Genomic DNA, 26077 nt, shown 5'->3' on the forward strand with positions numbered 1-26077 from the left:
GCAATATTATCATTTATTGATGCCTAAATTTGTTTGCTCAGCACAAATGAACATGTGGTTGTATTTTCAATTTAATACTATCATGATTTAAAACTAATAGTATCTATAATATTTCTTTAAACTGCGTGGGGAGGTGACGTTTGATTAGTTTCATTCTGTTGTCACTTGACACTCATAAGGGAGACCAAGACAAGACGGCAGGTCTGGCCGCGAGCGAGTTGGTCCCAAATAAATCTACTAGTACTTGTTCAGTTTGGCAGCATTTTGTTTACGTTTTACAGAAATGAAACATAAAACCACATGACTCATTTGCATAAACTATAAAGCGCTGATAAAAACAGCTCTTTCCTTGTGCGCTGTTGCAGTTCAGCTTCTGTCGGACTAAAGGACACGACTCAGTGGAATATGAGTGTTCTTTCTGTGACAGAGGATGTGCTCCTGATGATGAGTCTGTTCTGTGCGTGTGTCGCGTTGGAGATGGTTCATGTGAAACTTTTCAGATATTATAAATCTGCAGGTCACATGCATAGACTGTACAGCGGTGCGGTTTCGTAGCTTACCAAAGTTATACTAAAACATTTTTGTAATACGGTAATATGGTATACCCCGGGGAAATCCTGAGAAGGTTTAACAGCATCAAAATGTGGATACCGTCCAACCCTAAGGACGACAGCGCCATCTGCAGTCCGACTTCCTCAGGACAGTATCTCAGGTGTGTGAGAGTAAAAAAGCCCCTCATCCTGGTTTATCGTCCCGTGGGCACGTTTCTATATTCTGTAACTGTCGGGTATGAAAACAAACTCTGAAAAAAAAAATCTGAAAAAAGAACCTAATGACAATATTTATCGGAAGACCAAATGAATCTCATTGGACTAATACAAGCGTGGGCCTGTTTAGGTGTAGTTCCAACTAAACCAGCTCTTCATATTTAGATTGTGTTCAAATAAAGCACAGATTAATGTCCAACAAACCTCAGACAGAGCAGTGCGTACAGTTAGAATCACACCTCCAGGAAATGTTGATGACATGAACTGCAACTGCAAATGATAAATAGGCTTAGCGAGTTACATTATAACACTGTGATTCTTTTTTGTTTTGTCTTGTACGAGTAAATTATGCAGTGTAAATTGCTCATATAATTGCGGCTTTTATAATTAGCTCTTTGCAACTGTTAAATTTAGATTTCATTGCAGTTTCTGTCAGTCCTTGGAGGTCGTTATCAAAAGTTGTCACTACTTTGAATAAACAAAATAAAATAGTGTAGCGTATATTATGAAATTACCACTATCTATCCAACATGGCACATCTCATTGACTGAAATATATATTCATCATTAAAAATTATATGATACTTTGCAGTGACATCAGGCTGCTGTGTTCTACATGTGTCACTGTCAAAAAAGATTTTTATATCATCTGAAAACTTAAGAAAAATAAAAAATTGACTTAAATGAGCATTCATGGTCCTGTTTGGAGTTTAGGATTTTCAATAAAAAAGGTGAGAGTGATTTTTTATTTTTTTAAATTATTTTTTATTATTTTTTGAGGTCTGAGTTTTGTTGGACTTTATTTTAATTTTATGTGTGCTCCAGCTAAGTCAGTTCTTTACGTTCAGACTGTGATAAAACCAGTGGCGGAGCATGCATTTCACACCCAGGCCTTCAGTAGTAATGCTCCATCTGAAACAATCCACTCATCAATAACTATTTCAACTAAACTAGGTCTAAACCAGGGTTTAGTGTTGGGATGGGCCCGGAAGTGCGCCGCGTAGACAGTCAGGTGACCGCGGGCGAAAGGACCAGGGCACGGGGCTCACAGCGCAGCCGTCGCCCGATCGCGCTTTGTGGACACTCTGCTTGGCGACTCAGGGTTCTCTTTCCATCTGAAGTCCAAGATTATTCCAGGTGTAGTCCAGGTGTAGTCCAGGTGTAGTCCAGGTGTAGTCCAGGTGTAGTCCAGGTGTAGTCCAGGTGTAGTCCTGATTTATTCCTGGTGTAGTCCTGGTTCAATTCTGGTTTAGTCCTGGTTTATTCCTGTTTTATTCCTGTTTTATTCCTGGTTTAATCATGGTTTAGTCCTGGTGTACTCCTGATTTATTCCTGGTTTAGTCCTGGTTTCGTCCTGGTTTCGTCCTGGTTTCGTCCTGGTTTCGTCCTGGTTTCGTCCTGGATTCGTCCTGGATTCGTCATGGTTTCGTTCTGGTTCAGACCTGTATCAATCCTGGTTCAGTCCTTGTTTAGTCCTTGTTTAGTCCTGGTTTAGTCCTCCTGGTTCAGTCACAAATCCCTTACCCCAACTTAAAAAATCCCCACTACACCACTGGTCATGAATAACAGTAATAATCATTTTGATTCGCGTAGCCACTACAGCTGCAGTTTTAACTTCACATCCCCAGGGACTTTTGACGCCATCACCTGCAAAATATCAGTAAAGATAAGTAAATAGTGATAGATTTGAGTCATACATGCGGGTTAAAATTCGATTAAAACGTCGTTTGGTTCTGAAAGTCTCCTTCTGTGCACAAAAAACGAGGTGAAGTGTTGAGAAATTGTGGTTTTCGAGTCTTTTTGTGTTGAGTCATAATCATCGCTGTCTCAAATTAAGTTTTATTATCTCTCTGGGTACATATTTTTTACATAATTTAAGATCGTATAAATGCGAGTGGCGAGTTCTGCTGTGAGTCACCGTGAGATGAATCGTTACCAAATCAAAGCCATAATTTGAATGGACGCAATTAACAAATCGTAAAGGCTGCAATTTTTCAGAAGTACCATAATTTCCTCCTCTGAAATGTAATTATTAGTGTGTATTACTTTGCCAGTTCTTTTTTTTTTTCAGTTCTCTTAAACGTGTTTTAAATGTGAACGTTAACAAAATCCTATTATTAAAACATGGATTGTAAATTTAATCAGACGCAGTGCTTGTTTGAGGATAAGTCGTAAGGGGAAACAGAAATTTTTACAGCACTTGAGCCACAAATGCTAATATTATCACTAAAATATGCAGAGATATTTTATTACTCATTACAACTGTATTTTATTTTTACTTGTACATGTAAAGCTTTAATAATAAAACTTTAATAATGTTCGTGACATAATTTTTTATCACATTTATGATAATTATGACACCAAATTTCAATATCTTCCCATGTGTAGTTACCGGTAAATATGTAAGAATTACAACAAGACCGGTGTTCTGGTGTTTGAAATGAGCTACCCTGTCGAAATGAGCTACCAGCAGCCTAACTGACAGTGGCGTCTATTGATTCACGCTACCCTGCTGAAATATGCGACTTGACGTTTTTCTGTTTACAGTTGTATAGATCCAATAAAGCCAAATCTCAAAAACATATTTCTTTGGATTAGAGACAGAAGGTTTGACTATGACTTATGTAACATTTCGACTCATCTATCATCTGATTATGCGTAGTTCATTTCCACATTCATATTATTCTGTCAAATAGGGCTCCAACTAAAGGTAGCACAAATCGACAGGCCAATTTAACCATCGAATAATGATCCCACTGCAGAATCACCATTAAATATTTCCAGATTTATATGAATTTGGGTAGAGGTAGCTCATTTCGACAGGCCTATATCTTCTATCAAATAAGTCTCCCACTATATAAGAGAAAGACATGACTGGAAACACTGAAATCTTTATATTAAATGGCGTTAAATATATAATATCATAAGCTACAGTGTGAATTTCCTATTATAATAGAGTGATACTTTATTTATACGGCGCCTTTTTAAACTAAGTTACAATGTTTTCTACACATGGAAACAAAATAAAATACAATGTAATGAAAATGATGACAATAAAATCAAATATTAGGTATTCTGCCACAAATCCAGCACACACGTCGGCGGTTATACGCTTAACTGGTCCGTACACTTTAAAATGTACACTTTTTAATACACTTTTAAAATGTGACTTGTTGCTCCACTTCTGCTTCAGGAGCTCAAATCGACAGGCATTTAATCTGTAACTGCGCCTGAGGGTCGTGCACATGTTTAGTAACTCTACGCAGCTCAAATCCACAGTAGGGCTGGGTGTCATTAAGAAGTTGCCAATAGGATACATACCTCGATACGGTGCACTTTTGATATGATACGATACAGTATATTTCATATTGATTCAATGTGGTTCAATAAAAAATAATGGCTAAATAGTGGCTGTGATACTAAAAGTCTTTGTTAAACCACTTCTTGTGCAAAGTTTATATGAAACACAAACATTTTAATAATCAAAACAGTGAAAATGTCAAATGTGTTGCATGAACGGATTTCCTTCTGTTAAGCAAGCAGCAAAACTGTAGCTCTGTTACAAAATAACTGAGTAAAATACACCAAAAAATACTCTTGTTGATATATCGATACAACAGCCCAAATATCGATACTGTATCATCACATTAAACAATATCAATATTTTGATATTTTGGCACACCCCTATATTTGACGCTAATATCATAGGCTACAGTGTGAATTTCCTATGATAATGAAGTGATATTTTATTTATACAGCGTCTTTCTAAACAAAGTTACAACGTTTTCTACACGTGGAAACTAAATAAAATACAATGTAATGAAAATGATAACAATGAAATCAAATATTAAATCCAAACTATTCAATCATCTAATGTAGTTATTCTGCCACAAATCTAACACTGACATGTCGATTCTTAAGTTGTCCAAACATACAATAAAACCAAAACACTTTTAAAATGTGACTTGTTACTCCACTTCTGCCTCGGGAGCTCAAATCGACGGCATTTAAACTGTAACAAATTGACACGGGGTCCTAAGATAGTTTGAAAAAATGTTTTTAACTTCTTTTTTTTAAATTTGTACTTTAAAAATGTGTTTCAGGAGCCACACCACGAGGCCGAGGATTCAGTGGGGGAGGACGACTCAGGTCCGGTGAGTAAAACACAAGAGTCAATCATTTTACAGACGAAAACATGCATTTAGTTTAGTCACTGATTACTTCAAGTGGATATTACTTCAAGTGGACATGACAGGTTCACATAGGCATTACACGAGTTCACATGATTCACAAACGGTAATGAAGACTTTACTAAAATATTTGTTTAGTTTTCCAAGTGAGATAAAGGTACCACGGTGTAAACAAGGGTCAGAACTTGTCGAAATTACACAATATTTATGATTAGACTGATACAAATAGATGACGACACCTCTGTTTTGCTAAATGAAAGTGCTTTTAAAGTGCTTTTAAAGTGCTTTTCTTGTGAATTGTCCCTGTATTTTCGCTGGAATTTTGTGTGTATTAGAGCTCTACTTCCTGTGTTTTTCAACTTTTTCTTTCCAAACTACAACTAAACTGATGAAAAAAACATGATATATATATTTATTTACGTGTTTTATCCCAACAAACTACGTAAAAATCATCAGAAAATTGTGAAAAGCCGCCCTGCATATGGGATGTTTTGATCTTAATGCGTTGTAAAGTGGAGTGTGGAGGTGCCTTGTTTTGCGCACAATAGTCTCCATTGTTTTGAGCTAAAACACTCGGCGGCGGATTTGAAAGCAGCCTTATGTTCTTTAAATTAGATTAGATGGTTATGAAACTTACCGCCGTGGTGAGAGTAAAAGCGTAGTCAAAATATAAATATACCTGCGTTTGGTTTTTATTTATTGTGCATTACACCGGCCCTAAAGATGCACTACGTAACTTTTAACCTGCTTTTCTACATGACTTTTTATGTTGCTTCACCTGGAATTTTCCGCAGATTAGATTTACGTTTTAATCTTACCTAATTTTCATTTTAAATTATTTTTATGGTGCAAAAATCCACTGAAAAACACACTTTCTTGTTCTTATGAGTGGACTCGCCTCTCCACAGATCTGACCTGTGCGTTTCCCTGGTGACGTCAACTGCTAGAAATGTTTAATGCCATGCTGTGGAACATTCTCGGTGAAGCAATGTGACGAGTGGGTGGAAAATAAAAGTTACGTAGTCCAGCTTTAAAGTAGGGCTGTGTTAAAATATAAAAAAAATCGATGTACATTGTGATTCAAAATTTGGTGATACAATTTTGTGGTGGGCTTTTGTACTGATTATTGATTACTTTTTTGGTGTATTTTAACTGTAAATTGTTTTGTTACGATGCTATAAATTTGTACGGAGCTACTGGGGCCATAGTAGTTTACAGAGTCCTGAAGGTTTGCGGTTCGAATCTCACTCTTAACATAAAAAAACAACAACAAAAAACATAATTGGTTGAGAGCTGTGATGGTTTTGTGTTGGGCCGTGTGATTATTGACTCCTTTTTTGTATATTTTGCAACGCTATAAATTTGTACGGAGCTACTGGGGTGACATTAGTTGGCAGAGTCCTGAAGGTTTGCGGTTCGAATCCAGCTCTAGACGTATAAAACAAACAAAAAAGCACCATGGGTTGAGAGCTGCGATGGTATTGTGTTGGGCTGTGTGATCATCACCTACTTTTTGCTATATTTTACAGTGATATAAATTTTTACTGAGCTACTGGGGCTATAGTATTTGGCAGAGTTTGACCCAAAGGTTGGCGGTTTGAATCCCACTCTAGACATAAGAAAAAAAAAAAAGTATCATTAGTTGAGAGCTGTGTTTATCAACTTCTTTTTGGTATATTATTTTACAATACACAAAATTTATACTGAGCTACAGATGGCATTAGTTGGTTGAGGTTGACACCCAAAGGTTGGCAGTTCGAATCCCGTTCCAGACATTAAAAAAAACAAAACATAATTGGTTGAGAGGTATGATGGTATTATGGTGGGTTGTGTGATTGATACTTTTTGGTCTATTTTACAATGTTATAAATTTGTACTGAGCTACTGGCGTGACATTAGTTGGCAGAGTCCCGAAGTTTGGCGGTTTGAATCCCACTCTAGACATTAAAAAAAAAAGATCATTGGTTGAGAGTAGGGTTGAGGTTGAATATTTTTTCCCGAAAATTACATGAATCAAATCCCGGGACAAGACGACTCATTTCTTGGGAATCCTGGGAAATAACTGTGGTTGTTTTTGTTCATTTTTTGGAGCCCAGTTAGGCCTTATGTACCATGTTTTTCGGACTATAAGTCACACCAACCAAATGTGTCATGAAGAAGAAAAAACATATACTGTATAGGATTTAGAAAGGCTGGAATAATTTTAACTGGAAGTGATGCTGAGTCTGATGACAGCTGCGCAGAAGAGGAAGCGGCACTCTGTTTACCTCCGGAGGTCGTGGAGTTGCTCAGAAGTGACACGAAGGATGAAGAATTGAATGGATTTAGTGATTTGGAGTGAAATGGAGAGTTTGTTAAACTTGTTCTGTTCTGTTGTTTATGCTATAGTTATCTGAAGAACTGTTCATCTTACACTTTTTGGGGGAAATTAATTTATATAAAATCAGAGACCAGGACTTGTCATTTCATCTTGAAATGCAAGTTCTAGTAAAAACAATAGAAGAGAGAACAACAGACTGTTAATGTCACATATGAACAGTTCTTCAGATAAACTATAACATAAATAATTTAGTAAAACACACGTAAAAATACTCTTAGTGATATATCGATACAGCAGCCCATGATATCGATACTGTATCATCACATTAAACGATACGATATATCAATATTCCGATATTTTTGCACACCCCTAGTAGGGCTGGGTATTATTATGAAGTAGCCGATACGATACATATCTCCATACAGTGAGCTTTTGATTCGATATGATATATTTCAAAATGATTCAATACGGTTCAGTAAAAAATTATGTCTAAATCATGGCTGTGATATTAAAAGTCTTTCTTAAACCACTTTTTGTGCAAAGTGAATAGGAAACATGCCTCAAAGGTCAAAAGTGTCAAAGGTGTTACCTAAACAATTTTCCTTACTCTAAATAAGCAACAAAACTGTAGCAATGTAACAAAATAATTTTGTAAAATACACCAAAAAAATCCTCTTGGCGATATATTGATACAGCAGCCAATGATATTGATACTGTATCATCACATTAAACGATACAATATATCGATATTTCAATATTTTTGCACACCCCTAACCCCTAGCGAAGAGAGTTATTTTGCATGAGATGGGCCCTTTAAAGTGGATGATCAGTCAGTGCTTTTCTTCATGGACATGTTATGGCTTTGTGTCCATTTACCATTATTTCTGCGTTACTTTTGACATATTTTCTCTTTTGTGCAGTTCTTTTGTGTTTAAACTTTTCTGGATCAGCCTTGCTTAGTTGTCTCTCAGTGGTTTGTCTGCGCGTGAATGGAGTTGTGGCGCTGGCAGATTGTGAAGCATGTGCTCCTGCAGAGAAGGGACGCCCACTCGGAGCAGACTAATCACTGGTTCAGAGTGAATAAAGTCATGAGTCAGATCCTCCCTCACATTCACTCACTGTCAGCAATTAGACCGAGCCCACCATTCGAGGAAATTACTTCCGCAATGTAACTTTATTATTGCATTATTATTGTATTGTAATCTCCCAGTGTTAGTGTTGAGTTCAAGACAAGATAATGGGCTGCTGTTGGGGTTTCTCTAACAATCGTGGGCAGAGCTGAAGCACGGAGGAATAACAACAAACTAAAGCTGCACTGTGCAAGCTTTCTGGTTGAAGGTTTGCCATTTTTTTGTGTCCATGGAGATACTGGCCACGTTTACATGATGTTGTTTAATTTCGAGTTAATTGTTCTGAGTTAAATGGTCCAGAATTCAAATATTCTCCTTCGAGTTTACATGGAAATAATAATTCCGAATTGAGTTTTACATGGAAATAATAATTCCGAATTGAGGTTTACATGGAAAACTCGTTAAATCATCTTTATTTAATTCTGCTCAACGCCTGGGGTGGGGAAGGGTTCTGATTGGACAGGGACACGATGTATTTACTTCGACCGGAAGAAAACACACACTTCAGCTGCTACCGGCTTTTTTATCATCTCGGTTTGTCGTTACGCCACGGACACAAACATGATACAAACTTTTTTTCGTAGTTGTTCCGATGATAATGAAGCAGCAGCTGGAGAAATCTCTCATCACACTTCACATCTGTCGACTGAGGAGGAGAAGGGAGGAATAAGACAAACTGAGTCAACGGCTGCTCTACCTCAGCCCACTCCCACATCCCGCTCACAAATCGGAATAAACAACCCACTTAATTCGGAATTAAGTTAATTCCTAATGAAAATGATTATTCAGAATTTAAGTGTTTACATGGTCTTTTTAAAGCGGAATTAATTTGTATTCAGAACAAAATTATTTTTATTTAGAATTAAAGCTCTCATGTAAATGTAGAAAATGTTGCTTTGTGTTGAATGTTTCACAGTATGGGCTTAAAATGATCTGTCTCCCATTTAGACAAGCAAGTGACGCCTGCATGTTTCAGTTTTTAGCAGTAAAAAAACGTATTTAATTCAAATTTCTATTGTAATGGTTAAGTTTAATGCCACACTGCGCAATATTCCAGGCAAAACAATAACATCTCCATGGAGACAAGACACCAGACCCTGTACAGTGACATATAGTGCACGTTTAAGAGCATAGTTTTTGAGACCTTTGAGACCTTTTTTTTTGGATTAATGTTATAGTCTGTTTATTTTAGTTTATTTTACGGGAACAGAATCCATTTTGTGTAGCTGCAGTGTCTGTTTTCTTCTTGATTCAGTTCCTTCCTCCCAACAGAGCAGCCTCGCATGAGCCGTTTGAATATTTTTGCGAAATAATTTTGGCAAGAAAATGAAACCAGGTTGTAAACTCTACTGGGGTGTGGAATTACCATACGAGATCTTCAACTAAAAAATAGTTTTGGGAACAAATTTGACACCGAGCCAGATACTAATTTGAAACTTCACTAATTTGAGCAGATGTCATTACCGAGGAAAACACAAAAACTGGACAAAGCTGGTTCTTTTTTTCAATAGTTTTAGAATTGCCTGTCTATATCGGAACTATAAGACCACATATTAAAGAATGACAATTGTTTGAAGTCCAATCCAACTCAATGCGCAAAACGTGAGCAACAATGAGTGTTTTTTTATTATTATTATTACGGTGTTAAAATCTGTATAAAGGTATCAAGTGTTTTTTTTTTTTCTTCTTATAATATAAAGTTGCTTTGTGTAACTTTTCGGTTGGGAGTCCGTCACCTGCTTGTTTCAATGGATACGTCATAGCTCTGCCTGGGAATGTTCCACAGTATGACCCCTATGTCCCCTATATCCAACAAGGGACAGAACGATTATAAAACAATCATTGAGGCAAAGTAGGTTTGGCAATTTTTTTTTCCGAGGCCAAACATTCACCAATATGTATACAGAAAAACAAACAAAAGGTTGGTGGGAGGAGGCGTGTGCCAGTTGTGCCAAATAAAAGAATAAAAAAATATAACAAAACAGGCCCTAACTGAAAACTAGGCTACAAAAGTAAAGAAATCAAAAAGCCTAGCCTATCTGATCTAAAAAGGAGACTTGGTTACTTCAAAACAACAAGGGTGGCAACAGCTGATAAACTAGTGTGTCTAACAAAGAAAAACTACGTGGTGCAAGCAACTTTCCAGCCATAAAAGATAGAAACGTACTTTTTTTTCCAGTTGTGGCTTTCCGAGCACATTTCTGGCATTATCCTACGTCACGAGCTTGCTGCGAAAACGAGTGTCCAGTAGGAACTTTGTTTTCTGCCAAAAGCACTCGCTCCATCCATTCTGATCAGTCCAAACTTTGCCAACAAGTGTAGTGAGTCAAAATGGTCGACTGCTCTGAGCGTCTGTTCGTAACAATTGCAGTTATTTCTCAAATAAATGGCAAATTACGCATCTTGGTCTGCGTAATTGTAAGGGATGTAACAGTAACCGAAATATCGTGATATCGTATCGTCAAAGTTCACAGTAATATCGTGGACTATCACAGTATATTGAATTACAAGTCTCTTTGCTTAAATTAAGAGTTATGGTGCAGCAATAGTTTAAAAAAGGACAGAGGGAACTACATAGACCATGATCCTTTGCTCCATTTCAGTGCAGACTACAAGAAGAAATAACAGTTCTAAACACTTTCAAGGCTTAGTTCTTTGGATTAAGTCTTGTCAAGGCATTTTAAGAGGAAAAAGTAGTATAATAACAGTTTTAGCTGTTTAAACTCCACAAAATATCCCAATTAATATCGTACTATGAGATGTATATCGTGAAAATATCGTACTGAGTGATTTGAATATTGTTACATCCCATATCGTTTCCCCACCATATCGCAATGAAATATCGTACCGTGAGGTTCATTCCGTGACGATATCGTATTGTGGGACTTCGTTACACCCCTAGTAATTGCGCATCCCTTGCCATTTATATTTGAAAGGTTTATTTTACTCAAAACGTACAAATCCAAATGTAATAAACACCATGGAAATGCAGGAAGTGATGTGGCTCTGTGCCCTGGACCTGACACGAGCTGTTTCCATGACTGACACCAGTAAACTAATGAGGTGATTGCACTTTTTGTTTTGTTTTGGGGGCAAAAAGAATATTTTTATTTTACTTGCAAACTTGATGTTTTGCCCTTCTGTAGCTAAGGCCCTAAATTAAACATTTTTTATGTCCAAAAAGTTGTTTATACTTGTTTGCTGTGTGCTTTGTATGAAAGAGTGTGAATTTTATTTTCTGTATTTCTGGTCCTATAGTTTTATTACAGCCATATGACACAACTACAGCAGCAAATTGTGAAATAACAGGTTGTACTGAAAAAAAGGATATATAAAACTTTGTTAGGGGGTAAAAGGGGGAGTTTTAACAGCAAAATTAAGAAAAAAAATCCAGGCGACGACAAATGTATCTTAGGTCTGGAAGGGTTAAACAGCTCTTCTTTACATTTATTCAATTACAGGTGGTTTTATAGCTCAAAAATACCTACAAAAACTCCACAGATCTGACCTGTAACTTGATCTGGTTTGGTCTCCATGAAGATAGAAAGGTTTAATGCCATACTGTGAAACATTCCAGACAAAGCAATAACAACTCCTTTAAGCTTTATGTGTTCAGTCTGTATTTCACTGTGCCTTATCCTTATCCTCCTCTGTACTCAGACCGTTCACGACGTTAGTGATGTTGCGGCGGTGCTTCCTGCGAGCTGCAGTGGAGACAGCAGCTGGGTATTGATTTTTAAATGCAGAGAGAGAAAGCCGAGGATCCAGTGTCAGAGGAGCCGCTTCCATCAAAGCAGGACAAGTCTGGACCTGCGAAACAGAGCAGTGAATCAGGGCCTAAGACCGCACTCGTTTCACTGTACTACTACTACTACTACTACTACTGCTACTGCTACTGTATTCTTTTTATTCATGTTCGATTCATGTTTAGAAAGAAGCACAACAACTCCAGGAGCATTCATATTTAAGAAAAGACTGAAATATAAACTAATACAAGAGTCCCATGTATTTCAGAACATGTTTGTAGAGGTCTAAACGACAAGTTCAGCAAGATTATTTTCTTTGCTGAGGACAAAATAATTGCCGTTTTTGCATATTTGCTTTCGGCCTTAAATCCCAAAGGTGGGCAGAGATTTTGTTTTGGCCTAAGAATTTGCATAAAGCTTTATTTTAACTTTAAAGGTGCACTATGTAACTTTTCTGACTCCATGTACCGTATTTTCCGGACTATTGGGCGCGCTCTTAAGCCTCCAACCCCATCAAAAAACGACTGCATGCTCCGCAATCCAGAGCGCCCTATACACGAATCCACTCGGGTGTCCCAGCACAACTTCAGTAAACTACAAAGCCGCACGCACGCAAACACACACGAAGCCGACAGCGACCGTGTGGCGAAAAACACCCACAGCCACACTCATCACTCCACGCCGACGAGGAACGGAACGGAGGAACGAACCGAAAAAGCGAGTGCAATGTGCCACTTCTAGACACGACTGAACAACTGAGTCACTGCGAACACACCGACAATCCAGCGTCCCAGACAGCACCCTCCCTACACACCACAACTGAACAAAGTCCAGAGTCACCGTGAACGCGCCAAACAAAGTCCCACTGACCCATCCAACTGTTGTGTTTCGTTTAAAGTCTGGTGCGGTTTATTTGTGAAAAAAGTTTGAAAATAGACCATTTAATGACAGTGCGCCTTATAATCCAGAGCATCTAATAGCCCGGAAAATACGGTAGATTGTGATTGTTTTTCCTGGAAGGTTCTGAAGTATGGCATTTACCGTATTTTCCGGACTATGAATCGCTCTGGAGTATAAGTCGCACCAGAAAATGCATAATGAAGAAAAAAAAACAAAACATACAAGTTGCATTTTTTGGGGAAATTTATTTTATAAATTCAGAGACCAGGAACCGACATTTTATCTTGAAAGGCAAGCTACAGTAATAATAATAGAACAGAGAACGTCACATATCAGGTGCCACACATTGTCGTTGTGTCCTTAGGCAAGGCACTTCACCCACATTGCCTAGTATAAAATTGGAGTGTGTGTGAGTGATAGTGTTAGTGAGGGGCCGATGGCAGCGGTAGTTTACCACCACTGGGTCTGGAGTGAATGAATAATGCTCTGTAAAGCGTTTTTGAGTGTTCAAAAAAGCTCTATATAAAACTGATGCATTATTATTATTTATTCATATGAACAGTTCTTCAGATAACTACAGCATAACAACAGAACAAGTTTACCAAACTCTCCATCTCACTCCAAATCACTAAAGCCACTGAATTCATCATCCTCGGTGTCACCTCTGAGCATCTCCGCCAACTCTCTTTTGGTTTCTTTTTTTTTGTTTTGTTTTCTTCACTGCAGTTAGAGTATCCTCCGCTTTTCTCCAGTCCCTCACAAGTTTCTCGCTCACTCCAAACTTTCTTTCTGCTGCTCGATTACCTTTTTCGGCTGCATATTTCACTATTTGCAGCAGGACAGAGGCTCTTTCCACAGGAGACATGCGCAGTAGAGTGAAGTGACAGTGGTACAGGAGGAACAGGAGCAGCAGATACTGACACACAAGACTAGAACCTCTCACAGCTGTCAGTGTGAAAATAACAAACATGTGAAATTATATATTTTAATCATGAACTGAATATCTATATTTAATTTTATGCAGTCTATGATTTTAATATATAAGTCTCACTGGAGCATAAGTCACAGGAAACACCCAAACCATGAAAAAAGTGTGTATTATAGTCGGAAAAAATGCTAATTTAACTAAGGTATCTCCATGGAGACAGGCCGGCCACATCACCAGGCCAAGTTACAGGTCAGATCTGTGGAGAAGTGGACCTGTTCACAGTACGAATGCACGTTTTTGCGGTAGTTTTAAGAAATAAAAATATAAATAAAATATATAATATAAAATAGAATATATATTTGTTTAATGAAAAGCTATAACATCAATATGAGTCAAGTAGATGGCGGAAAAGTTACACAGTGCACCTTTCGTTTAATTTTTACCATGACGACAGTGAAATTGGTGCAAGTTACGAGTCAGATCTGTGGAGAGGCGTCCCAACACACTATAAGAATGCACGTTTAAATAAAATTTCCAGCTATAAAAACACCTGTTATTGCATAAATTCCAGGCAATGCAAGCAGGTGGCGGATTCTAAACTAGAAAAGTTACAGAGTGCAGCTTTAAACACATCCAGGAGCATTAGCATTTGAGATAATACTGTTACACTAATACCAGAATCATTTCAGAACGTGTTTGTAGAGATCTAAGCTACAGGGAGAGCAGGTTTGACATGACAAGGCCCAGTGTGTTACATTATAATTTCTGCTTTTATAACGTGTTTTGTACCTTTCTACTTTCTACCTTTTCAAACTGAAGTCGAAGATTGCAGATTTCTGTTACATTAATCTTTGACTTGTTAAAAGTTTTGGCAAAAGTGATGGAAAACGACTTTAATATCTTGGCCAATCCGTCCTTTTTATTCTGAATTTCGTGAAAATATAGTTTTTGCCGAGGGTGACCAGAATTTCAAAATAAAAAACTGGGACATGTCAGTTTTTTTGGTGGTTGGTAATAATAAAATTGTGAAATGAGTGCGTCATTAAGTAAAACTGTCATGCAGAGACCATTCATGACCAACATGTGATTCAGTGTAGTCACATTTTCTTTGTGTTTTGCTCGTTTTTAAGCTGATTTTTTTGTATTTTACCTAAACAAATTACAAAGTTCCTCTCTTTATTGTTGGCAGGGATCAAATTGGTCAAAAACAGGGACACCTGGGACATTTCTTGTATAAAACTGGGACAAATCACTGGTTTAGGATAAATCCACAGGGACAGGGAACACAGGGCTCAAAATTGGGACTGCCTCGGGTAAATAGAGATGTCTGGTCACCCTATATTTGCCTCAATTTAATTTCAAAATAAAAATAAAAATCAGAAGGTCGAACGTTACGAGCATGACCCAAATCCAACACTAAATGGCAAACACATAACACACAACAGACAAATCAGGCGCTTTCTTTCCCCCGAGGTTGCCCCCGCTGCCGTTAGCAACAAGTTTGATTGACGGCGTTGCCAAGTGCCAGCTCCCTGATAAACCCGCGGCGTGGGCGGGAGGGGCCATTACCTTCAACAGCCTCGCTCCTGATTGGCTCTTTGGTTGCTATGATGCTCGCAGTCAGAATTCCAAATATGGATCTCTGCTTCAAATTCGCCCCTATAAAAGCAGGCCTCGATGAGCTTCATTTGACTGGAACCGAATGCTATGGGCAATGCTTTAGTCGACTTCTTTAAATGCTGCGTTGTGTAACTTTTCTGGTGGGTGGTCCGTTAAATGCTTTTCTTCATGGGAATATTATCGCTTTGTCTGGAATGTTTCACAGTATGGCATTAAACCTTTCTATCATCATGGAGACCAAACTAGACCAAGTTACAGGTCAGATCTGTGGACAGGCAACCTCGCTTACAGTCAGATTTGCCACGTTTACATGAGAGCTTTCAGAATAAAAATAATTTAATTCTGAATAAAAATTAATTCTGCTTTTAAAAGTCCATGTAAATACTTAATTCGTAATGAAAATGATTATTAAGTCAGTGGGTGGTTTATTCTGAATTTAAAGCTGAATTAATTTATTCCTTGATCGAGATGACAAAAAAGCCGGTAGCAGCTGAAGTGTGTGTTTTCTTCCGGTCGACGTAAATACGTTCGTGTCTCTGTCCAGTCAGAACCCTTCCCCACCTCCAGACGTTTAAATAAAGACGATTTAACGTGTTTTCTATGTAAACCTCAATTCCAAATTATTATTTCCATGTAAACTCAAAGGAGAATATTCTAATTCAGAACAATTAATTCAGAATGAAAAAAACATAATGTAAATATGGCCAGTGTCTGATTTTCTAGGTATTTTTGAGCTGTAAAACCATCTGTAATTGAAAAAATGTAAATTAGAGCTGTTTAATGTCATACTGTGAAAATTCCCAGACAGAGCAATGATGTATCTATAGAAAAAAACAGGTGACGTACCCCCCACCAATAAAGTTACACAATGCACCTTTAAAATCTATGCTTCAGCTTTTATATGTCCAAAATGTTTTACCATTTTTGGCAATTTATATCCAAATTTTTCCATTTTTCAGCATCATCTTCCCACTTTATTGTTTCCACCATGTTCTCTAAACCTGAGTGTATATTTTTACACATGTTTCAGTGTGCGCAGCTGTGTGTGCGGATGAATATATTACACAGGCGTTAATGACACTAACTCGCTTTCACCCGACTGTGAAACCTCTCCTTCTGATTTCACCGTGTACCCAGCCGTGCTCTGCTCAGCTGCACAGACTTCTGGAACTGTTCAAAAGGTGAAAAGGCTTTCTTCTGTTCACTTTATTTCTGTGTAGCACAAAATCACCGCAGCAGTCGCCTCAAAAATGATTGATTTAACCGAAAGAATGTGAGAAAAATTGTTAAAATAGTCAGTGGTCGGTAACAGATGAGCTAACGTATTCACAAGAGACTAACTAACTAACGACGACTATTGTTTTTAGCCTTATTTAGACCATTGCTTCTCAAAGACTGGGCCACAAGAGATTTTTTTTGGGTCACCTTGTCATGATCTGTATGTAGGTCTGGAATATACAGTTCTACAGTTCCTACAGTTCCAGTATCGCAGGTTCAATTGAATGTTGAAAAGAAAAAGAAATGGACTACATTTAATGTCCAAATAACCGACTTATGGATCCTTTTATTGCTGCTTCAATTATTGTTATTCATTTTTAAGACTTGAGTGATACTGATTGTTCAGAGAGACACGATCACTCAGTCAACAATAAAATATCTTCATTAATGTTCAATAAGGTTCATTTGGTCTTTTGATAATTTATGTTATTAGGTGCTTTTTTTTAGACCAAGAGTTTGTTTTGATACCTGACAGTTTCGACAGTTCACTCACGGTCTTCCTCAGAGTCACGTGATGTTGCTGTGCCGTGTCCAGTCAGCTGATTTACAAAGGATTTGGCGCTGAGGAGGCAGGACGACAGCGCCATCTGCAGGCCGACTTCCTCAGGACAGTATCCCAGGTGTGTGAGAGTAAAAAAGCCCCCTCGTCCCGGTTTATAGTACCATATTTTCCGGGCTATTAAACGCGCTCTTAAGCCTCCAACCCCAACAAAAATCGACTGCGCGCCACACAATCCAGAGCGCCTAATATCCCGGAAAATACGGTACTCTCACACACCTGGGATACTGTCCTGAGGAAGTCGGACTGGAGATGGCGCTGTCGTCCTGCCTCCACTGGTAGGAAAACAGCGCCAAAACCTGTTTAAATCAGCTGAATGACACGTTACAGCAACATAATTTGACTCTGAGGAAGACCTCTAGTGAGCATTATGACATTATCGAAACTGTCAGGTATGAAAACAAACTCTTGGTCTGAAAAAAGAACCTAGTGACGTATATCCTCATTAATGTTCAATAATGGTCAAATCCATCATTATTTTGTGATTTATGAATAATGTCTATTGACTTGGGTCGTGAAGGTTTGTGACTTTTACAATATGGGTCCCCATAAAAAAGTTTGGGAAACACTGATTTAGACTGTTTCCCATTGTAACTCTAATTTAGCTGCTTCTTTTCTCCTTGTGCCAAGTCAAATCCTGTACATTTATTTACCTGGTTAAGACCTATTTATTGGTTTTGGCATGGTAAGAACCTGGTTTAGACCTGGTTTAGACCTGGTTTAGTCCTGGAAAATAGAACCTTGACCCTGTTAGTTAATCTTTGTTTGGTTTGATTATACTTGGACCAATTATCGTCGTATTTAAAGGAACACTTTGCAACTTCAATCATCTTATTGTTGCACTTCTGTCCTCCTATGACCTCTCGTATAAAGCTGAGATTTTATGTTTTATTACTTATTTTCCAATTTTATTTTGACTTGTACATGTACATTTATATATTTATGCCTTATTTGGCACCTGTCTCTTGCTCTTTTTTGCTGTTGAGAAGACCAGAACTGATGGTTAAATGACTTTTAATCATTTCCTTGCCATGTCAAAGAACCAACATAAGAGCTAGACAAGAACAAAATAAAGAAATTACCATATGATCACCGTATCACTGCTCATTATATTATTTAACAGTTATCCATATTTTAACATTGATTCAGAACAAATTACAAGAAACTCAAATATACATTCACAAATAAAAAAAAAACTTGTTCCCCTGTCGACTGTTGCTATCTCTGTTTTTTTTTTATACAACTTTTCACCGTGGCTTTTGTTTTTCACCGTTAACGTTGCTGTGTTTAGTTTGCATCTTTTTAATCTATCAAGATAATGTTTTTACTGTCACTTCCGCTCACACAGGAAGTCACCAAAATAAAAGCGTAACCTTACTATTAAAGCTAACATACATGAACATTCACACAGACAATGGCTCCCTCTTTTCTCCTTCACTCGAGAAAAAACTAAAATTAAACACAACACTACCCATGCCAATCCATCTTTCCCACAATCAGGAAATAATTTAGGTCCATAAAATGCTTTGATATAAAAGAAAAATTTATATTTATATAACTTAACACTGTATCTATACATTATAAGATGTGGCAAGGTTTGAAGGCAAATCTCCAAATATAGATGATGACGTTGAGGATGATAATGTATAATTAACTTATAATTACATTATACATTATATACTATATATATATATATATATATATATATATATATATATATAAGATGTGTGAGCTACTGTGTCCAAATAATTTCCCTTGTGGATCAATAAAGTTTATCTAACCCTAAGTCAAAGTCTGGCAACACAATCATCTCCATGGAGACAAGCAGGTGCCCACCAGAAAAGGTACATAGTAGGTATCGTATCGTAAAAAGTCTCACAATAATATCATGGGCTGTCACAATATATTGAATCACAAGTTCCTTTGCTTAAATGCATGTTTTTATAGTAGCAACAGCTTATAAATGTCGGAAACTACATATCCCATGATTCATTTCAGCGCAGACAACATGAAGAGATATGTTTTTTACTTGAATTCTTGGGATTATCATGGAAATAATTCACACCAAAATCTTATCAAGGTATTTTAAAAGCAGAAACGTATCCTATCTACAATTATATCAGCCTCTTCAAAATATCGCAATAAATATTGTACCGTGACATGCATATTGTGATAATATCGTAACGAGAGATTTGGATATTGTTACATCCTTAGTACATAGTAGACCTTTAAAGACACTCTACCTGATTTTAATTTGTTAAAAACATGAAAACAAATTCCATGATGAGTTTATAAACACTTTTCACAACTTTCAGAGAACAGAGTGGATTTTTGGCATGACAACTAGCATGCTAAGGCACACCTCCTGACAATAAAATGCTATTAGTGATCATATTTTGTCCTCAAGAGCTGCTTATACCATATATCTGTACTGGGGCAAGACAAATTTTGCTCAAATACATGGTGAAAAAATCTGTCTATGGTTTGTATTTTAAGAATATTCAAACCCAGGTCCCTACAAGAGCCAGAGTTTTCCCAAAATTGATAAAAAAGTCTCTCTTTAGACCTGCTTAAAGTGGTTGAGACTGCTCCGAGGTACAGTCCTGCATTCATTATATTTTTGGCTTATTTTGTATTCTGGTAACGGCTTTTATTGTTGTTGAGGAGATCTGCTCAAATTTCTGTAAATATATTTAGTGGAGTAGGCGTTAGGACAGTTTTGACCACTGTTTGTTAAAATGGAAGATGATGCAACTGGAAAAACTCCCAAGTTCAGTCTCACATCCATCCATTTGGGCTGGAAAATACTGTATCTCATTGTGATTTTTGACTTGCTAATTAGATCTGCTAAAAATCAGCATTCAGTCCAAACTAAGTGCACTTTTAAAACATATCCACAAGCAATTATACATTAAAAAAAAAAAAGATATTATGAGAGAAGACTGAGATATGAATTTATAAGCTCATAGAGAAAACGCATGCATTTCAAAACATGCCATTTGTTGAGGTCAAAACCGCACCACGATGGTCATTTAGACATGTTTATATTATTTTATTTACTAATTTCAGCTTTTGCCACGTAATAATTTGATTTAATTGTGACAAATCTTGGCTTCATATTATTAAATGTGCACTGTGTAACTTTACTGGTAGAGGTTCTGTCACGATGGATATGCTGTCGCTCTGGGGTCAGTCCCATCTTCCCACGGCCCCATGTTCCCTCATTTATATGATGATGATATTAAGATTTTCAGACAGCAGTCACTTACAGATAACCTGTTCACCAGTGTTGGGAAGTTTACTTTTAAAATGTATTCCCCTACAGATTACAGATTACATACCCCAAAATGTAGTTTGTAACGTAATCCATTAAATTACTTAAAGTGAGTAACATAATCTGAATACTTTGGATTACTTGGTTTGCTGTAGAGAAGCAAAGACGAGGATAACATAACATAAGATGTTTTGTCTGCTAAAAGAAAATTAAATTTAAATAAAAAATATTATTGATAGAAGAGGAGACACGTCCATGCAGCATGAATTAGTCCTGTTTTAGACCTGTTTTAGTTCAGGTTTAGTCCGGGGTTAGCCCTGGTTCAGTCCTGGTTTACACCTGGTTTAGCCCTAGTTTAGCCCTGGTTTAGACCTGGTTTAGTCTTGGTTTAGTCCGAGTTTAGTCCTGGTTTAGTCCTGGTTTTAGACCTTGTTTTAGACCTGGTTTATACCTGGTTTAGATCTCATTTAGATCTAGTTTAGACCTGGTTTAGACCTGGTTTTAGATCTAGTTTAGACCTGGTTTAGACCTGGTTTTAGACCTGTTTTAGACCTGGTTTAGATCTAGTTTAGGTCTAGTTTAGACGTGGTTTAATCCTGGTTTAGTCCTGTTTTAGACCTGGTTAAGATCTCGTTTGGACTTGGTTTAGTTTCCGGCAATGAATGGAATTACCGAAGAAAAAAACAAAACAAAACAAAACAAAACAAAAACGGATATAGCCCAAAATGTGAAAACAGGAAAATACCGCCCTGTAATCCATTTATTTATTTATTTCAACAAAGTAACTGTAATCCAATTACCACTCACTGAAACAGTAACTGTAACTGAATACAGTTACTCATAATTTGTACTCTGATTACGTAACTCCGGTACATGTTATCTGTTACTCCCCAACACTGCTGTTCACATAAAAGGTTGAAAAGTACTAGGGCCTTTCCAGTTTTAAGTGAACTGAATAATTAGTGAAACATTTTGCTTATTTAGATAGTTTGAATGTAGAAAAAGAAAATTGAATTGAATTGTAGAAAGGTAATGGTGTGCTGTGTCTAAGGCTACGTTCAGACTGCAGCCTGAAGTGACCCAAATTCGATCTTTTGGCCCCTATGTGACCTGTGTCTGATCTTTTAATGACAGTCTGAACGACACAGAGCTGATCTTTTTTCAAATGCGACCCAGGCCAATTGGATATGTGGTCCTGAAACCGATACATATCTGATCTTTTGACATGCGACTTCAGTCTGAACGGCCAAAGCTCATTCATCCGACCTACACGTTATCAGCAAGCGACAAATGTACACAAATGTTCTTCTCGTCATTTGAAAATTGTTAATGAACTCCGTGTCACTGAAGTGAAGCACATCACCACTCACCACTCTTGGCTACGTCTCCACATCCACACGTTCCTTTAATGGACTGTCCCACAAAACACCACGGCCAAAAGCCTCGTCCTTCTCCTTCTCAATCTCCTCCTTAAAACAAGTAAGTTGTTCATGTTCTGGCTCCGGTACGAGAGGAACTTTAAAATCTCCAGGTGCTCAATGCTCGCGTCCATGTTTGGACAACTTCCGTAAACACAGAGCACGCTCACTGCGGTTGACGTCGTCGTGTCTCCAATGCGCATGTGGGACACTTTCGGGCCATTTAATGTTCACACTGGAGTCACATACAAGTCGCATTTAATTGGAAATGTGACCGACCTCGCAAAAACATCAGATTTCTCAAAAAAAATCCAAATTGAGCATTAAGCCCTGCAGTCTGAACGTAGCTTAATTGCACTAACACATGGAGGTGAGTTTAATTTTGGTATAAAGGTTCGTCACTCAGCCCTGTGTGGAAGGGGTCAGCTGTATGTTGCCAGGGGCCTATGTTTAGATTTAACTAAAAGCTGCATTACATCTGTTGTCAACTGCTGCTGGAGAATATGTTTGGTGTAATTGACGACCAAATTGGTAGAAATGGGGATAAAATCTGATGCAAATTGATGATAGCAGAAATATGGGGAACATAGGGTCTAATTTTAGAAAAAAAACTTAGAAACGAGGGAACATAAGGCTGAGGGAACATAGGTACGCTCCCATTGCTTCACCTGAAATGTTCCACAATCTATCTACAATTCTCCATGGAAACAATTTAGTGACCATTTGAATTTGAGTTTCCTTCGGGATCAATAATCAAGTATGTAGTAGGGATGGGACGAGATATAATTTCTAAGATGAGATACGCGATTGGATCCACGACAGCGAGACAAGATGAGATTTTAACATTTAACCTTTGAGAGAAAACTAAAATATGAGCTGTAACAGAATCGTACATTTCAGAACGTGTTTGTAGAGATCTAAGCTACAGGCAGAGCAGGTTTGACATGACAAGGCCCAGTGTGTTGCATTATAATTTCTGCTTTTATAACGTGCTTTGTACCTTTTCTACCTTTTCAAACTGAGCAGTCGAGATTGCAGATTTCTGTTACATTAATACAGAATGACCTTTATATCTCAGCCAATCCTCCCGTTTTATTCTGAACTTCCAGAAAATACAGTTTTTGCCTCAAGATAATTTCAAAGTTTAAAAACTCAGAAGATCGATGAACACTGATGAAGAGAACGAAACAAGATGAGACTTTAACATAATTCCTAACATATACAAATTAGGGACGTAACGATATCCAAATCTCTCGATACGATATTTATTGCGATAAATAAATGTCGAGGCTGATATGATTGTAGATAGGACACTTTTTTGCTTTTAAAATACCTTGACAAGATTCTGGTGCGAATTATTTCCGTCATATTCTCAAGAATTCAAGTAAAAAACATATTTCTTCATGGTGTCTGCGCTGAAATGAATCATGGGATATGTAGTTTCTGATGTTTATAAGATGTTTCTACTAAAAACCATACATTTAAGCAAAGGAACTTGAAATTCGATATATTATGACAGCCCACGATGTATTTTTGGATGGTTGTAACGATTCAGTTTCCAGTTTTGGCCTCACAATTTTTTTATTTCTTCGATTTCATATTGTTGTTTCCATTCTACTACTTTTTGAAGCTGGAAGAGATGTAACTTACCAATACTTAACTCTTTTTTGTTCAATCCAAATGTAACGCAAAACCAAAAAAATCTCACAAGATCAATTTTCTCATGCGTGCACGATTCTGTGGCAGTTTTATCTCACGAGATCTTGTACCATTGTCTATATAGAAGTAAATATAGACTGTAATACTAAAACTAATTTATGGCACTGACACAAGAGCAAATTTAAAAGACAAAAACTATTCTGAATTCCCATGGTACTGTAAAAAATCATGAGCTGCAATGAATAAATAGCTGAATGAACCTCTTATTTGACACCAGTCTCTTGCTGTTTTTCCTGCTTATTTAGAATATATCATTACCATTTATATTGTTGTGCTTTGTTATTATAATATATTATGATGTGCGAGCTGCTGTGTCCAAATAATTTCCCTTGTGGATTAATAAAGTTTAAGTCTAAGTCTAATTAGCATCTGTTATGAAGCACAGGAGATTTATTGCGTTGTGTAACTTTTCTGGTGGATGGTCCGTCAAATGCTTTTCTCCATGGAGATTATTAATCCTTTGTTTCGAACGGTATGACGTTAAACCTTTCTATCTTCATGGAGACCAAACTAGACCAAGTTACAGCTCAGATCTGTGGAGATTCGGCCCCGCTCACAGTCAGAATGTCTGTTTTCGTAGGTATTTGAGCTGTAAAACCACCTGTAATTGAATAAATGTAAAGACCAACAACCAGATAGTTACATAGTGTGCACTATTTTAAATGTAATAATAATTTCCCAGTAGTGCAAAGAAAAAGTACCACCATAAATTATGACTCCAAAAAAATTATCGTTCCAGACGTCATATATTGAACGATAAGATAAGAGTAATTATCATGACAGGCCTACATGCGCTCTCTGTCCAAAACTATCCAAAACTGCACATAGGCTCAAGGGAATGTTCAATCAAAACTACACATAGTCTCAAGGGGAATGTGCAATCAAAACTGCACATAGGCTCAAGGGGAATGTTCAATCAAAACTACACATAGTCTCAAGGGGAATGTGCAATCAAAACTGCACATAGGCTCAAGGGGAATGTGCAATCAAAACTGCACATAGGCTCAAGGGGAATGTGCAATCAAAACTGCACATAGGCTTAGGGAAAATAGAATACAAGAATGCAAAGGGCTTGCCTGTTAAGAATAATTTAAAGGTCCTGTTGGTGCATCACTTGTGGTCATACTGGTCTCATATTTATTTTGTTCTATGGTGTTTGTTTATGTGGTGCTTTGTGTTGTGTTGTCCTGTTTTTTTTTTTTTTTTTTGATAAAGCATGTTACCCCCTGTCCCAAGACAAATTTCTCCCATGGGACACAATAACAGATTATCTTATTTTATTATCCAAGAGTCAGATTTTCCCTCACCATCAGCCCACCCCAAGTTAACAAAATTACATAGGTAGGTATTTGAGCTATAAAACCACCTGTAATTGAATAAATGTAAAGTATTGCGGTTTGACTTCATACTGTGGAATCCCTAGAAACAAGCAGGTGACAGACTGACAAAAAAGTTACATAGTGCGCCTTTAAAGCTAATAATAATTCCCCAGTAGTGCAAAGAAAAAGTACCACCATAAATAATGACTCCAAAAGGAAGGAAGGAAAGAGGAAAACGCCATTACATTTTAAAAATCTAGACTGTGCATCGTGTCAGAGGTTCAATATTTAAAGGTACTTTGTGTAACTTTTCCGGTGGAGGGTCCATCAAATGTCAGATATTATTGCCTTGTTATTGCATTAAACCTTTCTGTCTTCATGGAGACCAAACCAGACCAAGTTACAGCTCAGATCTGCGGAGAGGCGACCCCGCTCACAGTCAGAATGCTTGTTTTTCTAGGTATTTTTGAGCTATAAAACCACCTGTAATTGAATAAATGTAAGGTAGATCTGTTTAAAGTCACACCGTGGAACATTCCAGGCAGAGCAATGACCAATATCCGTGGAAACAAACAGCTGACGGACCTTTGGCCTTTTAGGGACTGCCTTGAATTGATCTTTAGGTCTGCGCGAACCACATTAGGCTGCAGTTTTAGAAGGTCACCGTAATTATCGTTCATCAAAAGACCTCCTATAATTACGACGATTATGGGCAAATCTGTAGAAAATAATTATCACATGACATTTGGCATGTATAATGTCAAAGGTTAATATGTTAATGACATCATTGGACCAAAGATCTATGGGTTTCTCCTTTAAATAATGCAACAAAATCTGAATTTCCTCTCCAATAAACGAAACAAAGCAAAGGATTATGGTCTATGTTTGTTCCATCTAGTACTGAAAATTG

General features: G+C 37.4%; 1 protein-coding gene across 2 annotated transcripts in view; it reads left to right on the forward strand.

Moving 5' to 3' along the window:
- The window catches only part of rps6ka3b (ribosomal protein S6 kinase, polypeptide 3b), a 140201-nt gene that overhangs the window by 16162 nt on the left and 97962 nt on the right, over positions 1–26077 (forward strand). For both annotated transcript variants that reach the window (XM_055150755.1, XM_055150756.1), the window contains exon 2: positions 4870–4920. In XM_055150755.1, the coding sequence (XP_055006730.1) occupies positions 4870–4920 (51 nt within the window). The remainder of the gene's footprint in view (positions 1–4869; positions 4921–26077) is intronic.

The sequence above is a fragment of the Boleophthalmus pectinirostris genome, unplaced genomic scaffold (assembly GCF_026225935.1).
Source record: "Boleophthalmus pectinirostris isolate CB_2022bp ecotype Guang Dong unplaced genomic scaffold, ASM2622593v1 HiC_scaffold_15, whole genome shotgun sequence".
Classification (NCBI taxonomy): Eukaryota; Metazoa; Chordata; class Actinopteri; order Gobiiformes; family Gobiidae; genus Boleophthalmus; species Boleophthalmus pectinirostris.